Source organism: Macaca mulatta, chromosome 16 (assembly GCF_049350105.2).
Source record: "Macaca mulatta isolate MMU2019108-1 chromosome 16, T2T-MMU8v2.0, whole genome shotgun sequence".
Lineage (NCBI taxonomy): Eukaryota > Metazoa > Chordata > Mammalia > Primates > Cercopithecidae > Macaca > Macaca mulatta.
Genome location: NC_133421.1, coordinates 12,738,721 through 12,752,071, shown reverse-complemented (window position 1 = coordinate 12,752,071; position 13,351 = coordinate 12,738,721). Strand labels below are relative to the sequence as shown.

Genomic DNA, 13,351 nt, shown 5'->3' with positions numbered 1-13,351 from the left:
TGTAAGTACAGATGCGGACTGTGTCAGCATGTATCTTTCAGGTGTGCTGAGGGCAGAATGGGCCAGAGAACACACCTCCACAACTTTATAGCCCACATCCCACAGCAGAGGGGCCAAGGGACTCACTCAAGGTCATCGAGACAAAGTGACAGAGTTGGGTCATCCTGTCTCGTAGCTCAGCTCCCAGGAAATGCTCTAAGGCAGGGAAAGATGGATGACAACCTCCAAAGGTGAAAGAAGGATTTGCTAGATGTCCCTCGAGAGCCACATAACCAGACTAAGAGAGGGAGGTCAAAGTTCTTTTCTATAAGGGGCACGGCTGCTGGCTAAGTGCCTCCTACCACTTCCTGCAGTAGGTGTGATGCTGTCTCCTCAATCCAAACAGCGGTGTTGGGAACAGTGATTCATGAGCAGACTACTTAGGCCACTGAGAGAGCACCACAGAGAGAGCCAAGGCAGGGCTCGAAGTCCGGACAAGTTTTCCAAAGTCTGCCTCCAGATCCATAACCTCTCAGGCCCAGCTGGTCATGACTGTGGCAAGAAGCAGAAAAGCGAGCACAAGCATGTAGCATAGTTTATAACATAAATTCTCAAAGCCGAATGAGAGAGAGAGTTGGATTCTTAAAACTCAGGGAAATAGAAAAAGAAAATAAACAAGAAGTGGGAAAATTAGCAAGAACCCCCAGAGGGAATTGAAAAGGGGGTCTGAAGCAGCTTCCAGTCAGGCATCACCAATTCAGTAGAAATAAGGGCAGGCTAATCCCAATCAATGAAACAGACATGAAAATTCTCAAACACTTTAAAGGAAATGCAGTTTTACTGCTTCCCAGGCCAATGCAGGATTTCAAACTCAACTAAAAAAAAATAAAATAAAATTGATCTTCGAAGAGCTACTTCATTGAATAGATAAGAATGATTTGTAATTAACATGCCAATTGTCTACCAAGAGCCTGCCTGTAAACAATCTAACCTTCTCCAGGGTATATGTCCCCTGCGAAATCTCTGCAGTTTGTTTGAGCTATTAATCTGTTCATCGCAGATTTTTATCAGACAGAGAAGGAAAAGAAAAAAAAAAAAAAAACTTTGCCTAGGTCCAATTTGGATAAATTTTGCATTAGTGGCGTCTAAATCGATGTGGCTTAATGAAGTTATGGCAGGACAAGTTCAAGAGGGCGAGTCGGAGGGAGAGGGGAGAAGGAACACAGCTCGACAGAAGTGTACAGGAATCAAAACAAGGACAGATGGAGAAGACGCGGCAGTGGACAGAACACCGAAAGTAACACGAAGAAACATTTTAATGATGTGACTTAAAAGCAAGGGAGAGATGTAAGAGATCCTTGGCTCCAAAGCCCAATATTCTTCTTTGCGAATGCTTGAGTGTGGGTAAGAAGCTGGCTGTTGATTATCTGAGCGCTGAAACACATTGTTATTTCCCATTGCATAAATAGTCTCCCCAAGACTATGGGATACCATTCCTGGGAAACTTCAGGCAAATTTCTCAAGATGCAGCAAAAAATCAGAAACGGCTAACTACGAGTCCAACAGGGAAGTTGGAATCCAGATTCTCCCCCAAGTTCTGGAGCAGCCTCAGCTTTTGAGCCGGCCACACACCCTGTCACTGCAGGGAGATGGGTTAAGAGGAGTCTCACCTTCAGTCAAAGCCATCCACCAGCAGTGAATGAGGTCAGAATTCCCTAGTGATTCTATCTGAGCCTGATCCTAGGACTGAGGGAGGAAAACTCCCGTGACAACTCCCTTCTTTGCTACGATAGTGTTTGGTTAATGACCTGCCTGACTCCTAGCCGAGATGCATATTCTCAGGACCTCAGAAAGGAGGGGATGGATGGGCTCTGGAAGGGACTCTCAGATGCCACTTCAAATTAACAGTCATCCCCTCCCTCCACCAAGCCTTTCAGAATTCCAATTCCTCCCACTGAAACAGCAAGGGCGAAGGAAGACAGAAGTAGCTGTTTGGGTGGAAAACACGCTTCCCAGAAGAGGACATTTGGCTAAGGGAACAACGAATATGTCCAGAGGACAGATGTCCTGAGTAATGAGACTTTAATGCCGAAGCTAATGGGAACAGTACACGAGACCAAATGCCAAAAAAGCAAGGAATAATGAGAGTGTTTGCGAAGACTGCAGAAAGCAGCGACTCTTCTCCCAAACACTGGGGAACGGGGGCAAAGGTTCTAGCCACCCAGAGTCTCACTGGGGTTCCTGCATCCATGGGTCTAGAGAGACGGACATTGGCTTCAGGCAAGGAGGATCCAATGGTTCTCTTGCTCCTCTAACAAGGAGTAGGCGTGAGCCAAGCAGGGACAGGAAGGATGAAAACAGGGAGCAGGAATGCTGGGTTCCTGGGGAAGATTAGTGAGATACATGTTCACACACCCTCAAGCAGAGGTGAGTTTCCTGCTCAGGTGGCCCTGGCTGGAGCTGCACACCAGGGAATGTGAGTTCAGCTGCTGCTCACCACCCTGTGACAACCGGATCCTGAGGCGTGTGGCAGGTTGGGAGCTGGAGAGTAAAACACAGGCTATTAGAGTGACCCAGGATTCCTTCCTTTCTTTCCACGTGCCCTTCAGGACAGGGTACTTGAGAGCACCAGAAACAGAATCACAGGCAAGGCATGAGTCATTAGGAAGCACAGCCACAAGGGTAGAAATATGGAAGGAATAAAACTAGAACAGGGAAGAAGCAGCAAGTTGGCCAAAATGCTGTGTCTTGTACGCACAATGCTAGATGTTAGAAATGGGGCAGGGTGGAAGAGTTGTGATAAATGGAGCTGTTTGTGAGCTCTACATCTCAGTAATTAAAACTGGAAATAGCCCTAGGTCCATACTGTCTCCCAAATCACCTCTTTCCTCCAGTGCCCCTTACCCAAGCTCCGGTCACTGCTCCCAGGAGCTAGGACTCATGCAGAATTGCCCGGGGGTTCTTTCAATATTGTCAAGTTTTTTTTTTTTCTCAATGAAAATCAGGGTGGTTTTGTTTTATATTTTCTTTGCATTGCCTTTGCTATCCTCAGCCAGTATCATCTCGTCCTGAAAGAAAGCTCTTTTACTGCCCTGAGCATCTTGCCGCCTGGATGCAATCTGAGTGGGGGCCGCCATTTTGGTTCTGCAGAGCCCTCCTAGGCAGGTCATTTATCCTCCTAGTCCTTCACTATGATAACCAGTCCCAGGGCATGGGAAGGTGGGCCTTTGGTTTCTTAAGTATTCTGAGGATCGCTGACTCCATTACATTCAGGAAGGTGAGAGCCAGCTGCTCCACTGGAGTTCAGAGAGAGAAGGGCATCAGCAATGTACTAGCTGTGTGACCTTGGGCAAGTTACTAAGCCTCTCTGAGTCGGTTTCCTCATCTATATCATGGGCCCCTACACTCAGAGGGGATGATGGGAGGATGCAGTGAGACAATGCAGGTCAGGCGCTGAGCTGAACACTGGTACAGAGTGAGCCCTCGAGACCGAGCACTCTTCTGAGTATCTCTCTACCATCCTCTCCACTTCCTTGAGTCTTCGTCTCACTGAGACCTCCAGTTCTCTCTAACTCTGGCTTGTGGGCTTGCATGAGTGATGGGGTTGTGTAAGCTCCTGGGACACAGAGCTTCCACTGTCCTGACACGTGAGCAGAGTTAAGAGGGACTCCCAAGCTCACAGCAAGACTGACTCCTCCCAGAATGCCAAAGAATTACCTTTAGAGGGTTATCAGGACCAGAGGCTCTGCCCCAGCCTATGCATGGGGGCAGTACAAGTGCACAGCCCTTTACCAACCCCCACATCCTGACTGAGATAAATGAATGCCATTCTACGCAGGCAGTACAGCCGCGGCTACCCCACCTGCAAATGCTGAGTCTGGTATTTGTCACCTGCCTTTACACTTGGCCTGCCCCACCCTCGCTCCATTTTGGTGATCAATCCATCCACTGAATGCACATTTGGGGGTGGAGGGAGTGGTGATAAATGCACATTAGGAATTGATAAGCAGTGCTCACTGGCAGCCTTATCTTCCTGGGCTTGCAAATATTTCTACGTCATCTATGGCAGTCTGGCCCAGCCAGTGACCCCGTCTGAATGCAAGTACAGAGGCAATAGCCCTGGGATAGAAAGAAGGGCAGGCACAGTGAACACTCTGGCTCTGACCCCGTGCCTCACTGCATGCATCCCATAAAACTGGGTCCTTTTACCCTCCGTATCAAACTAGGAAGCTAAATTAAGCTAACTGTCTACTATCTCCTGCAGAAATGTGGGACATGCACTTTTTTCACCCTTTCTGGGCAGTTTTATGTGAAATACTTGCTGCAGATTCACCTCCTTTTTCTCCCTCTGTCTTAAGACCCCCACCACCTGCCTGGCACATGGATAAAGCGTCAAACTGATTTTCTTAAGGCCAATAATTATCGTTCCTCATGAGGAGTCGCCTCTTCAAAACAATCATCGCGGATTGCCAGGCACTCCTGTGCAGAGCTGCCATTCACTCCTCTCTGAAATGCCTCTTCTGGGCTCCTGCCTTCAGAGACAGCTGACACGGCTCCTAGGACTGCAAGTCTCATCACTGGAGGCACTCTTGATTTCTGATCACCTATTTCATTCATCAGACTCAGCCCCACGACTTGCCATTGCTTACAAGAATCAAATCAACCCTAGAAAATAAAAATACGTTACCCTCAGAGAAGGTCAAAATGACATGCCATGGGCCTTCAATGTACTTTCAAGAGAGGGACCGTGGGAACATTTTCTGCAGAAAAATCAGCATGTGGCCTCCCAAGGTGACTGCTCGGAAGGGTGACACATTAGGGTATGTATACCCAGGTTCTTTCAAAGAAAATATCAAGCACATTACAGGGAAAGCCCCCAGACTGCATGCCACACAGGTTATTTTCACATAATGAGTAAGCCCAGATTTCCAGTTTCATTAGCCTGCAGTATCTGGGCCCAGAGCTGAGAAAGAGCAAAACTGGCGCCTATGAATGAGCTTCCGTGGCTTGCAGAGCTATATTCTATGTAGGGGGCCAACCCGGAAGATAACCCTGAAATCACACACACACATACACACTCACACACATGTACACACACACATACACACACACACACACACACACACACACACAGAGCCACTGGATGGCGGGAGGTCTCTGGCCTCTCACAGAGGTAAACTGCATTGATCCAGCAGGTCTCAGCATTTCCACTCATCTCTGGGAGAGAGACAGAAAGCATTCACACTGTGTATTTTTAATGATAGATTTCTGCCCACAGTTTCATTCAGTGACTTTTTGCCCTGGTCCACAACTCTTTGGCTTGTGCTGTATTTTCCTTCTTCAATGGTCCGTATTATTCAGAACCTTATAAAAGGATTATGCTCAGATTAGGTTATTGCCCTTCAGAAAGGAACGTGAAAAAAAGCTGCAAAAGGACTGGGGAAGATCGACGGAAATCATTTTAGTGGAGACATTCAGTGGAAACAGTGAACCAGGAGGGGTACAGCAACGTAGGAAAAAAAGAGAAACGAGAAAGCTGTAACTCACATCTCTAAGGATTCCAAAGTTATTTGGTGATGACTAAGGAACGTGCAAAGAGTAAAGAAGCAGAATATATTTTCAGTGAATGAGATGAGTCTGAGCACTAGAACACAGGCGCCCTGGCTTCAACTCCAAGCTCACCCACCCACTAGCTGGGCTCCCTGGCACTGTGATCTAGCCTCTCTGAATTTCAGTTGCCTCACTTGTAAACTTAGGGAACTAGATTAAATGAATTGCTAGCAATGAAAATGTTATAATTCTGTAATAGATGACAAAATAATAGAAGGTACTATCCTGCTTTTTCAGAAGATTCTGGTTTCGCTTCGAGAGATTAAAAAAAAAATAGCAATGTATCCTGAACTGTTTTAAAATTAGGCTTGCTCAAGGGTTGAGTTCAAGGGACTGAGATCGTCTGAGGATTCACTGGTAACTCTCGCACCCAGCTCTCTTATCCCTCTACAATATCTGCAAACAAAGACACTAGAGGCTGGGCGTGGTGGCTCACACCTGTAATCCCAGCACTTTGGGAGGCCGAGGTGGGCAGATCATGAGGTCAGGAGATCGAGACCATGATGGCTAACAAGGTGAAACGCTGTCTCTACTAAAACTACAAAAAATTAGCTGGGTGTGGTGGCACGCACCTGTAGTCCCAGCTACTCGGGAGGCTGAGGCGGGATAATAGCTTGAACCAGGGAGGCGGAGATTGCAGTGAGCCAAGATTGCGCCACTGCACTCCAGCTTTGGCCACTAAGCAAGATTCCGTCACAAAAAAAAAAAAAGAAAAAGAAAAAAGAAAAAAAGAAAGACACTAGAGACGTGAAGTCATAAATGTAACTCAGGAAGAAATAATGGGGTGGAGTTTCCCAAGGTAAAGAAAAGAGGGGGAAAATTACAACAGAAACTAAAAAACGAATTTTAGTCTAGATCTTCATATATTCCACCGAACCACAACCCCCTGCCATCACCACGAACCAATCTGAGACATCTCACACTCCTGTAAATTGAAATCATCATTTTGTGGTTCCACAGGTGATATATCATCAAGGGATATGAGCAAAACTGTAAGACAAAATTCACTATAATTTCAAAAATGGATGGTACAGGAGTCTGAATGAGGCGAGGGCAGCAGGGAAGGAGGGTGGTGATCTCCCACGGCCAGGAGCAGGGCAGCAGTTCCAGCACGTGGTAGGAATCCTCGCAGACCACAGAAATTGAGTTAGAAAGGGAAGACCTAAATACAATCTGCCAGTCCCTGGAAAATCAGGCAATGGAACTGGAAGCATGAAGCTTCTTTTGCTGTGGTTCCCTTTTATTCCGGATCCGTAGGACTGTCCGTCTGGAGCTAGTGAATTAACCTCTTTCAATCCGCTTGCTTTCTCAACTGTCTTAACCACTGTTTCCTGCACAATTGATTTGAATCCGCTGCACAGTCAATCCGATCTCTTAATAAAACCAGTTGAAAATAATGAATTAGACTTTTTTCCCTAGTTGTGTCTTGGCAGCCTACAACAGTGGGTAAACTTGGTATCTTAGCAGTCGATTCCCAGAAATGAACGTGCTCCCCACCTTGGGTAGGGTAAGAGGGGAGAAGAGGACAGGCGTGAAGGCCTTCTGAGCTTGGGGAGGGGTAGGAAAGGACATGAAGACAGTGAGCAATGTGACCAAGGAGAATTGTACAGTCTAGGGAATTTGAAAAGTATTTGCATGGTTCCCCTGCTAAAGCAAGAAGGAACCCTGCTAACCTCATCTGTCTAAGGCAACATGTGTCTTATAAGCTTATACGGTGTAGTATGAAACACATCTTGCCCAGGGAAGGTGAGCAGGGCTCATTTGTTAAGTGAATGTCTGCATGTGTCTGCAAGAGCCAGGACAAACCAAGCCCGTGGCACACAAAGGCCAGGCAACGTCACTTTGTCCCTTCAGTGGGAATAATCGAGCTCTCACCAGATTGCTTTCCTCCTTTTGCTATTTTTGCTTCTTTCTGCCTTCCCAGCATCCTTCCCCTAGCCCTTCCTCCATAAGACTTCTCCAATTCTTCCACAATTTTCCTCTTTCCCTACAAGCGCTTTTTTTAATTTTAATTTTTTGAGATTGAGTCTCACTCTGTCCCCCAGGCTGGAGTGCAGTGGGGCAATCTTGGCTCACTGCAACCTCCGCCTCCCAGGTTCAAGCAATTCTCCTGCCTCAGCCTCCCGAGTAGCTGGGATTACAGGCACATGCCACCATGCCCGGCTAATTTTTTGTATTTTTAGTAGAGACGGGATTTCACCATGTCAGACAGGACGGTCTTGATCTCCTGACCTCATGTGATCCATCCACCTAGGCCTCCCAAAGTGCTGGGATTACAGGTGTGAGCCACCACACCTGACAAAGCACTGCTTTTTTTTTTTTTTTTTTTTTTTTTAAACTCAAATTAAAAAGAAATAAAGGCAAGGCTAAAACCTTCAGTCCAAAGCAAGATGCTTTTTTGTTTCTTTCCTTCTATATTTGAAGTAGAAAAATAAGTTGACTCTCTATTTAGATCAATTCATTATAGTGAGCTCAGTGCTTCAAAAAACGCAGTGACTTGACAATTCGTTGCCCAGGAGCCTAGGAAGAGAACTCACTAAATCAGCCAGCCAAGGGGCCCTGCCACTGCAGTTATGTAGCCTGTGAGGAGAGAACAGAGCTCTTTGAGTTTCTAATTAATTTCTGGAGGGAGAAAGAGTAGAACAAAGTATTCCCTTGACTTCCCCTAGAAACAAGCAAGAGGACAAACCCAAGATGAAGGGGTCACCTCCTAACACTTTTTCCGGTTCATATCCATCTGGATTTTTCTTCCCACACCCCTAGATATCCCCCCTCACCGCCACCCCACCCACATTCTTTGATCCCCTCTGCTCCTGTGCAGGCAGTGGGAGGACCCAGGGCAGCTCTGATTTCACCAACTGCGTCTCCAGCATCCTAATAGCTTCCTGACCCATCTGTTAATTAGCCATTAAAAAAAGCCACACAGTTCCTCCCTCAGAATGATTCTCATCTCCAAGACACTAATGAATCAACTCAGGGCGAGGAGGAAGGAACAGGTTTGGATGTGAGACAGCTAGCACGAAAAGGAATGTCAAAAAGGACCAGGCTCCCAGACTATTTCCTGGGCTCAGCCCGTGCCCTTGGCGGCCCTCCCAGAACAAAGGGCCCCTCGGGGGAGCTGTGCGGAAATCACTCAGGAAATAGGAAAATCTGGGGATGGCTGCAGCTTGAGCCTGAGCCCAGGCAGTTTGGAAGAAGGGGAAAAGTAAAGTGGGGAGCCTGGTGGGAATTGGGCTTCCAGTTGGCAAAGGTAGGCACGGCTGCCCTGGGGCTCTCTGACCACATCCAGCACCCAGCTCTGCCTTTCAATCCTGTGCTCATCTCTTCCTCCTCCACGGAGTTCAGCTAGCTGAGTCGGACTTGGTACTCATCTGTTAGAATCACTAGGGAGCTGATAGTTTCCCCCACAGACACTCATTTCTCACTCAGAAACACGACAGCAAGGTCTAATCACTTCTGGAAATAATGAAATCTGTTCTTCCCTGAAGGAGTAGAGAGATGAAAGGAAGTCCTACCCTAAGGAATGTGTGTGCATGGGCAGGCGGAGGGCTGTCCAGCCTGGGAGCACCGAGGCAGACGCAGATGGTCCGTCCCTTCCCTTCACCCCTGCTCACACTCCCACAAACGTCCCTCTCCAATGAGGCTGTTCTCACTGAAACTCCCTCAGACTCAGCCCCTGCCTGCCCAGCTATCATCTTTAGGGAGAAGCACACATTGAAACCAGCTTGTCTTTCCTGTTCAGACAGGAAACATCTTTGCCGAACTATTTCAAGGAATATGTAACTGCATGCACCTTCACTTCCTCTCTTGACCTCTCAAGAGTGTACATTCTTTCTCCTCCCCACCTTCCCTAAGGAAAACTCACATGGTGTGACTGTTTCTCTCTTTCTCCATCACTCCCTCCTGTTCCCTACCCCGATTGCCCAACAAGGCAGTCTACACAAAAAATACTCCCCGGAAGGACACACGGTGGCCTCTCAGGTGTGAGCAAAGCGAGAGGAGTGGTGTAGTTGCGTTCACCCCCAGGAGTCTGACAGCAACTTGCACACTCACCCTGACGTGCCCCGGAAGCAAGAGGTTAAGTTGGGACACTGCTGTGCTTGAGTTACCCAGAACTGAAAAATAAGTTTTCCTGACCTGCCCAAGGTCATTCATAGAGTGTCGCAGAGGGATCGCCCGTGCTCTGTCCCCCCTGCCGCCCCACCACACACAGACAGGCATTGTCCCCTACCCAACAGGCGCGGATATGATGGTTTCCAAAGCACTGATCAGGCAAGACTGCAGCTGCTGGAAGAGAGGCTGTGAACTGAATAAAATCAGGAGGTGAACTTGAGGGGGAAACATCCCACATTTGCATAATGTTCTGAGGCCTGAAATTCATCTCCCTTCCCGTGGTTACTCCGCTTCCCCAACCCCAGAGAGAAGTTGCCCCAATGGTGTCATCACCTTCACCCTAGTTTGGCGTAAGGGGCGTCAGGGTGGTGGGGAGGGGAAAAAACACCAAGAGGGAACGTGACCTCTCCAGGGTCATGTGCCAATGCCAGCATCCAAAGATGCCTGCTGTCAGCATTTGAGGACACCGCCCTCCGTATCATCTCAGGCGATGATGAATAAACTCTGTATGAGGCGGAAGTGTCAGGGCAGCAGGCAGTTTTCCCTGAGTACAGGTAACAACGGTTCAGGGAAGAAAGTATCTTAAAGAAAGATGTGTAGGAATCAACCAGCAAGCGGCTGTGGTCAGAGCAGAAGGTTTAATGAGAGGCCAAGGCCACAGGGGAAGGGGAAAAGGAGACAAGCCTCCAAGTCTTGAGGCAGAGGTGTAACGATGATAACGACCAGCATATCTGCTTCAGGACAGCACCTGCCCATAGGCAATTCCTTCTCTTCTTTCTACGCTGAGCCAAGAGAGAAAATTCTTTGCCGACAAGATGCAAAAGACACAGTGTCTTGCCTTTATTTTGCTCACCATCCCACTTGTCTCCTGCATTTGAGAGCCAAGACTGACCACAGGCTGTTTCTCACACAGGAGGATACTTACTGCACTATCTGAGACATGAGCTGCGGGTGGGAGACAGGGTGGAGGTGCCTCAGGATGACCGAGGCCTCCCTTTGGAATCACTCCAATTCCAGCACCCGAGTTTGAGGTACCCACCCTTTGTGGATTTGACTCAATAAAACCTGCCAGGGAGTATCATTTCTCTCAACACCCACAGTATCAAGCAGGAAAAAAAAAAATCAGCTCTTTTAATATGCCTAGAAATTTCTATCTGCCTTTCTCTCTCTTCAGCAAGGCAGGGGTGATTAATGTACACAGGAGCGAGGAAGGAGGTTTTCAGGTGGTAAGGATAACAACCAGGACGCAGAGAAGAGCTCAAGGTGAATGGGTCAGTGTGGGGGCCTGCAGGGCTGACCGACAAACAGTAGTCTGGGGGGTGGTCATGGTGACTAGGGCAGTGCTCACACCATGCACCAGAAATGGAGGCATCTCCTGGGGCAGCGTTTGTTCCCTGAGAGGACTCTCGCACCACGTCCAGACATCCATCAACATGAGGGGACTGGAAGCCAAGCTAACTCTGCATCCCCTGGGTGTGTCATTCCTAGAGTTCTAAGGGGAGGCTGGGTTTCTGTCGTCCCCTTGGCTTTGACCTCCCCAAGGGCTCACTGTGGGGGCAAGATGGTGCCTCGGGGCAGGATTCAGAGTGGAACCAGGGACTGCCATAGTTTGAGCCCTTGGCGTAAGTTTTGGTAGGAGGTAGCCCCCACTCCCTCTCGAATGTAAGCAATGAAAGATGCCCCACCAGATTTAACACAGGCAAGAACTGTTAAGTCAAAGTTCTAACTACAGGGTTTCAAAGAACAAGTCCTCCAGTCTCAGCAGGAAAGATACACATCCCACTTCTCAGGATGCAATGAGGAGACACCATCTGTGCTTGGTCAACATGGAATGGAGAAATCTTTATCTCTACTTCCGGCAGGAGGCATCCTTTCTATAAAACCCCAATTCCTAGTGTACAAGAACGTCTCAGTTGACACTAAGCCACCCGGTACCACTTTCAGTAAGGTTCCAACATTGGTCAGTTTCCTAAATTGAAGATGACACTCCGATTTGACTCAAAAAACTAAATGCCATTAAGAACCTACACCAAAGTGCCCACATGCCAGGAAAGGAAAGCAGAACGCTGGATCCTCATCCAGGATTACAGAATTTGTAACATTCTTACACTTGGAACTGCACGCACTCTACCAATTTCTTACTCTGCCTTGTAAATCCCCCTACCACCAAAGCATGCATTCTCGGTTCTGAAGAAATGGAGGAGGGGGCACAAGAAGACCCTGATTTATTGCATGCAAAAGGAGCGATGGTGGAAATAACTTAAGAGGGCCAGGGGAGGTGTGGCGAGGCCAAGAGTGAAGAGGACAGGGGAAGCAAGTTGAGAGGGTGAGGCCGCGGGGACACCAGGGCGCGCGGCACGCGGCGCTCTCACCTGTGGATGTTCATCTCCCGCGGAGGGCGGTGGGCCTTGTCGTAGGAGACCTTGGCGAAGACGCCGGCCACGATGACGAAGGCGATCACCCCGCAGGTGATGTAGACGGTGAAGTTGGTCTTGTCCTTCTCCGGGTCGTACTTGTTCTCGGGCCCCGGCGACACCACCTTGGTGCTGGGCGTCTGTACCCACACCGGGCTCTGGTAGTTGGTGCACTGGCGCTGGTCCAGCTTCTCGTGGCGCTTCTTGCAGCAGAAGCGGTAGTAGCAGGTGCCGCAGCAGTACAGGTAGCCGCTCTCGCTGTTGTTACACTCGAACTCCTTGTCGTACTGGCCGCTCACGTCGTAGTAGCCCCAGCACGTCTCGTAGGTGACGGTCGCGCTGGCCGCTGCCGCCGCCGCCACAGCCGCCGCGGGTTGCCCCCGCCGGCTTCCCGCCTCCGAGACTCCGGGCGCCCGGGCGGTACCGTTCAGCTCGCGGCCGCCCCGTGCCAGGGCGCCCCCGGCCCTCCGGCCCCCGACGGCAGCGCCGCCTGCGCTCAGGGTCCGGTTGGCGGCGCGGCCGCGGGCTCCGTGGGCGCTGGGCAGCAGGTCCAGGGACTCCAGCGAAAGCAGCAGCAGCAGCAGGAGGCGCCGCAGCGCCATGGTGGGGCCGGGCGGGAGGGCGCGGGGAGGCTTCCGCGGCAGGCCGCTCCCCCGGCGGGCCGGGCTCTGAGGACCCGCCGCGCGGGCCGGGCTGGAGGCGCGGAGCGGTCAGCGGCGCCGGGGCGATGGCGCCATCGAGGCGCGGGCAGCAGTGGCGGCGGCGGCGCGCGGTGCGCACGGACCGGCCCGGCGCGGGCTGCTCGGGCTCTCAGGCTGCGCGCCGGCTCCGCGCTCCCCCTGCGGGCTCGGCGCGCCTCCCGGGTAGCCCCATCCCCCGCCGGCGGTGACGGCGGCCCCAAGCTCGGCTCGACTCAGGCAGGACCCGAAGCGCGGCTCCGGGCGGCGGCGGCGGCGGCGGCGGCGGCGGCGGCGTGGTCCCGTCCGGGCGGGTCCTGCGGGACAAGACGGGGAGCCGGTCACGGGGTGGGGCGACTGGCGCTCCCGGAGCAGGAGGGGAACCGCGGGTAGGCGGGCAGGGAGGGTGCGCGCAGCCCTCGAGGAGAGAGGCGTGGGGCCGAGAGGGGCTTAGAGCCCGCTCCCAAGACGGGGTCCCGCGGCCCTGCGCGCCTGGAACCGAGGGCGCACGGGCCGCCCCTCCAGGCTCAGCTCGGCCGCCCGGGTTCCCCAGCCACC

At 50.7% G+C, this 13,351-nt stretch overlaps 1 protein-coding gene across 1 annotated transcript in view; it reads right to left on the bottom strand.

Moving 5' to 3' along the window:
• SHISA6 (shisa family member 6) overlaps positions 1–12,928 on the bottom strand; it is a 325,776-nt gene extending 312,848 nt beyond the window's left edge. The window contains exon 1 of the mRNA XM_028836020.2: positions 12,075–12,928. Coding sequence (XP_028691853.1) covers positions 12,075–12,718 — 644 coding nt within the window. The 5' untranslated portion in view covers positions 12,719–12,928. The remainder of the gene's footprint in view (positions 1–12,074) is intronic.
• Between the last annotated feature and the right edge of the window lie 423 nt (positions 12,929–13,351).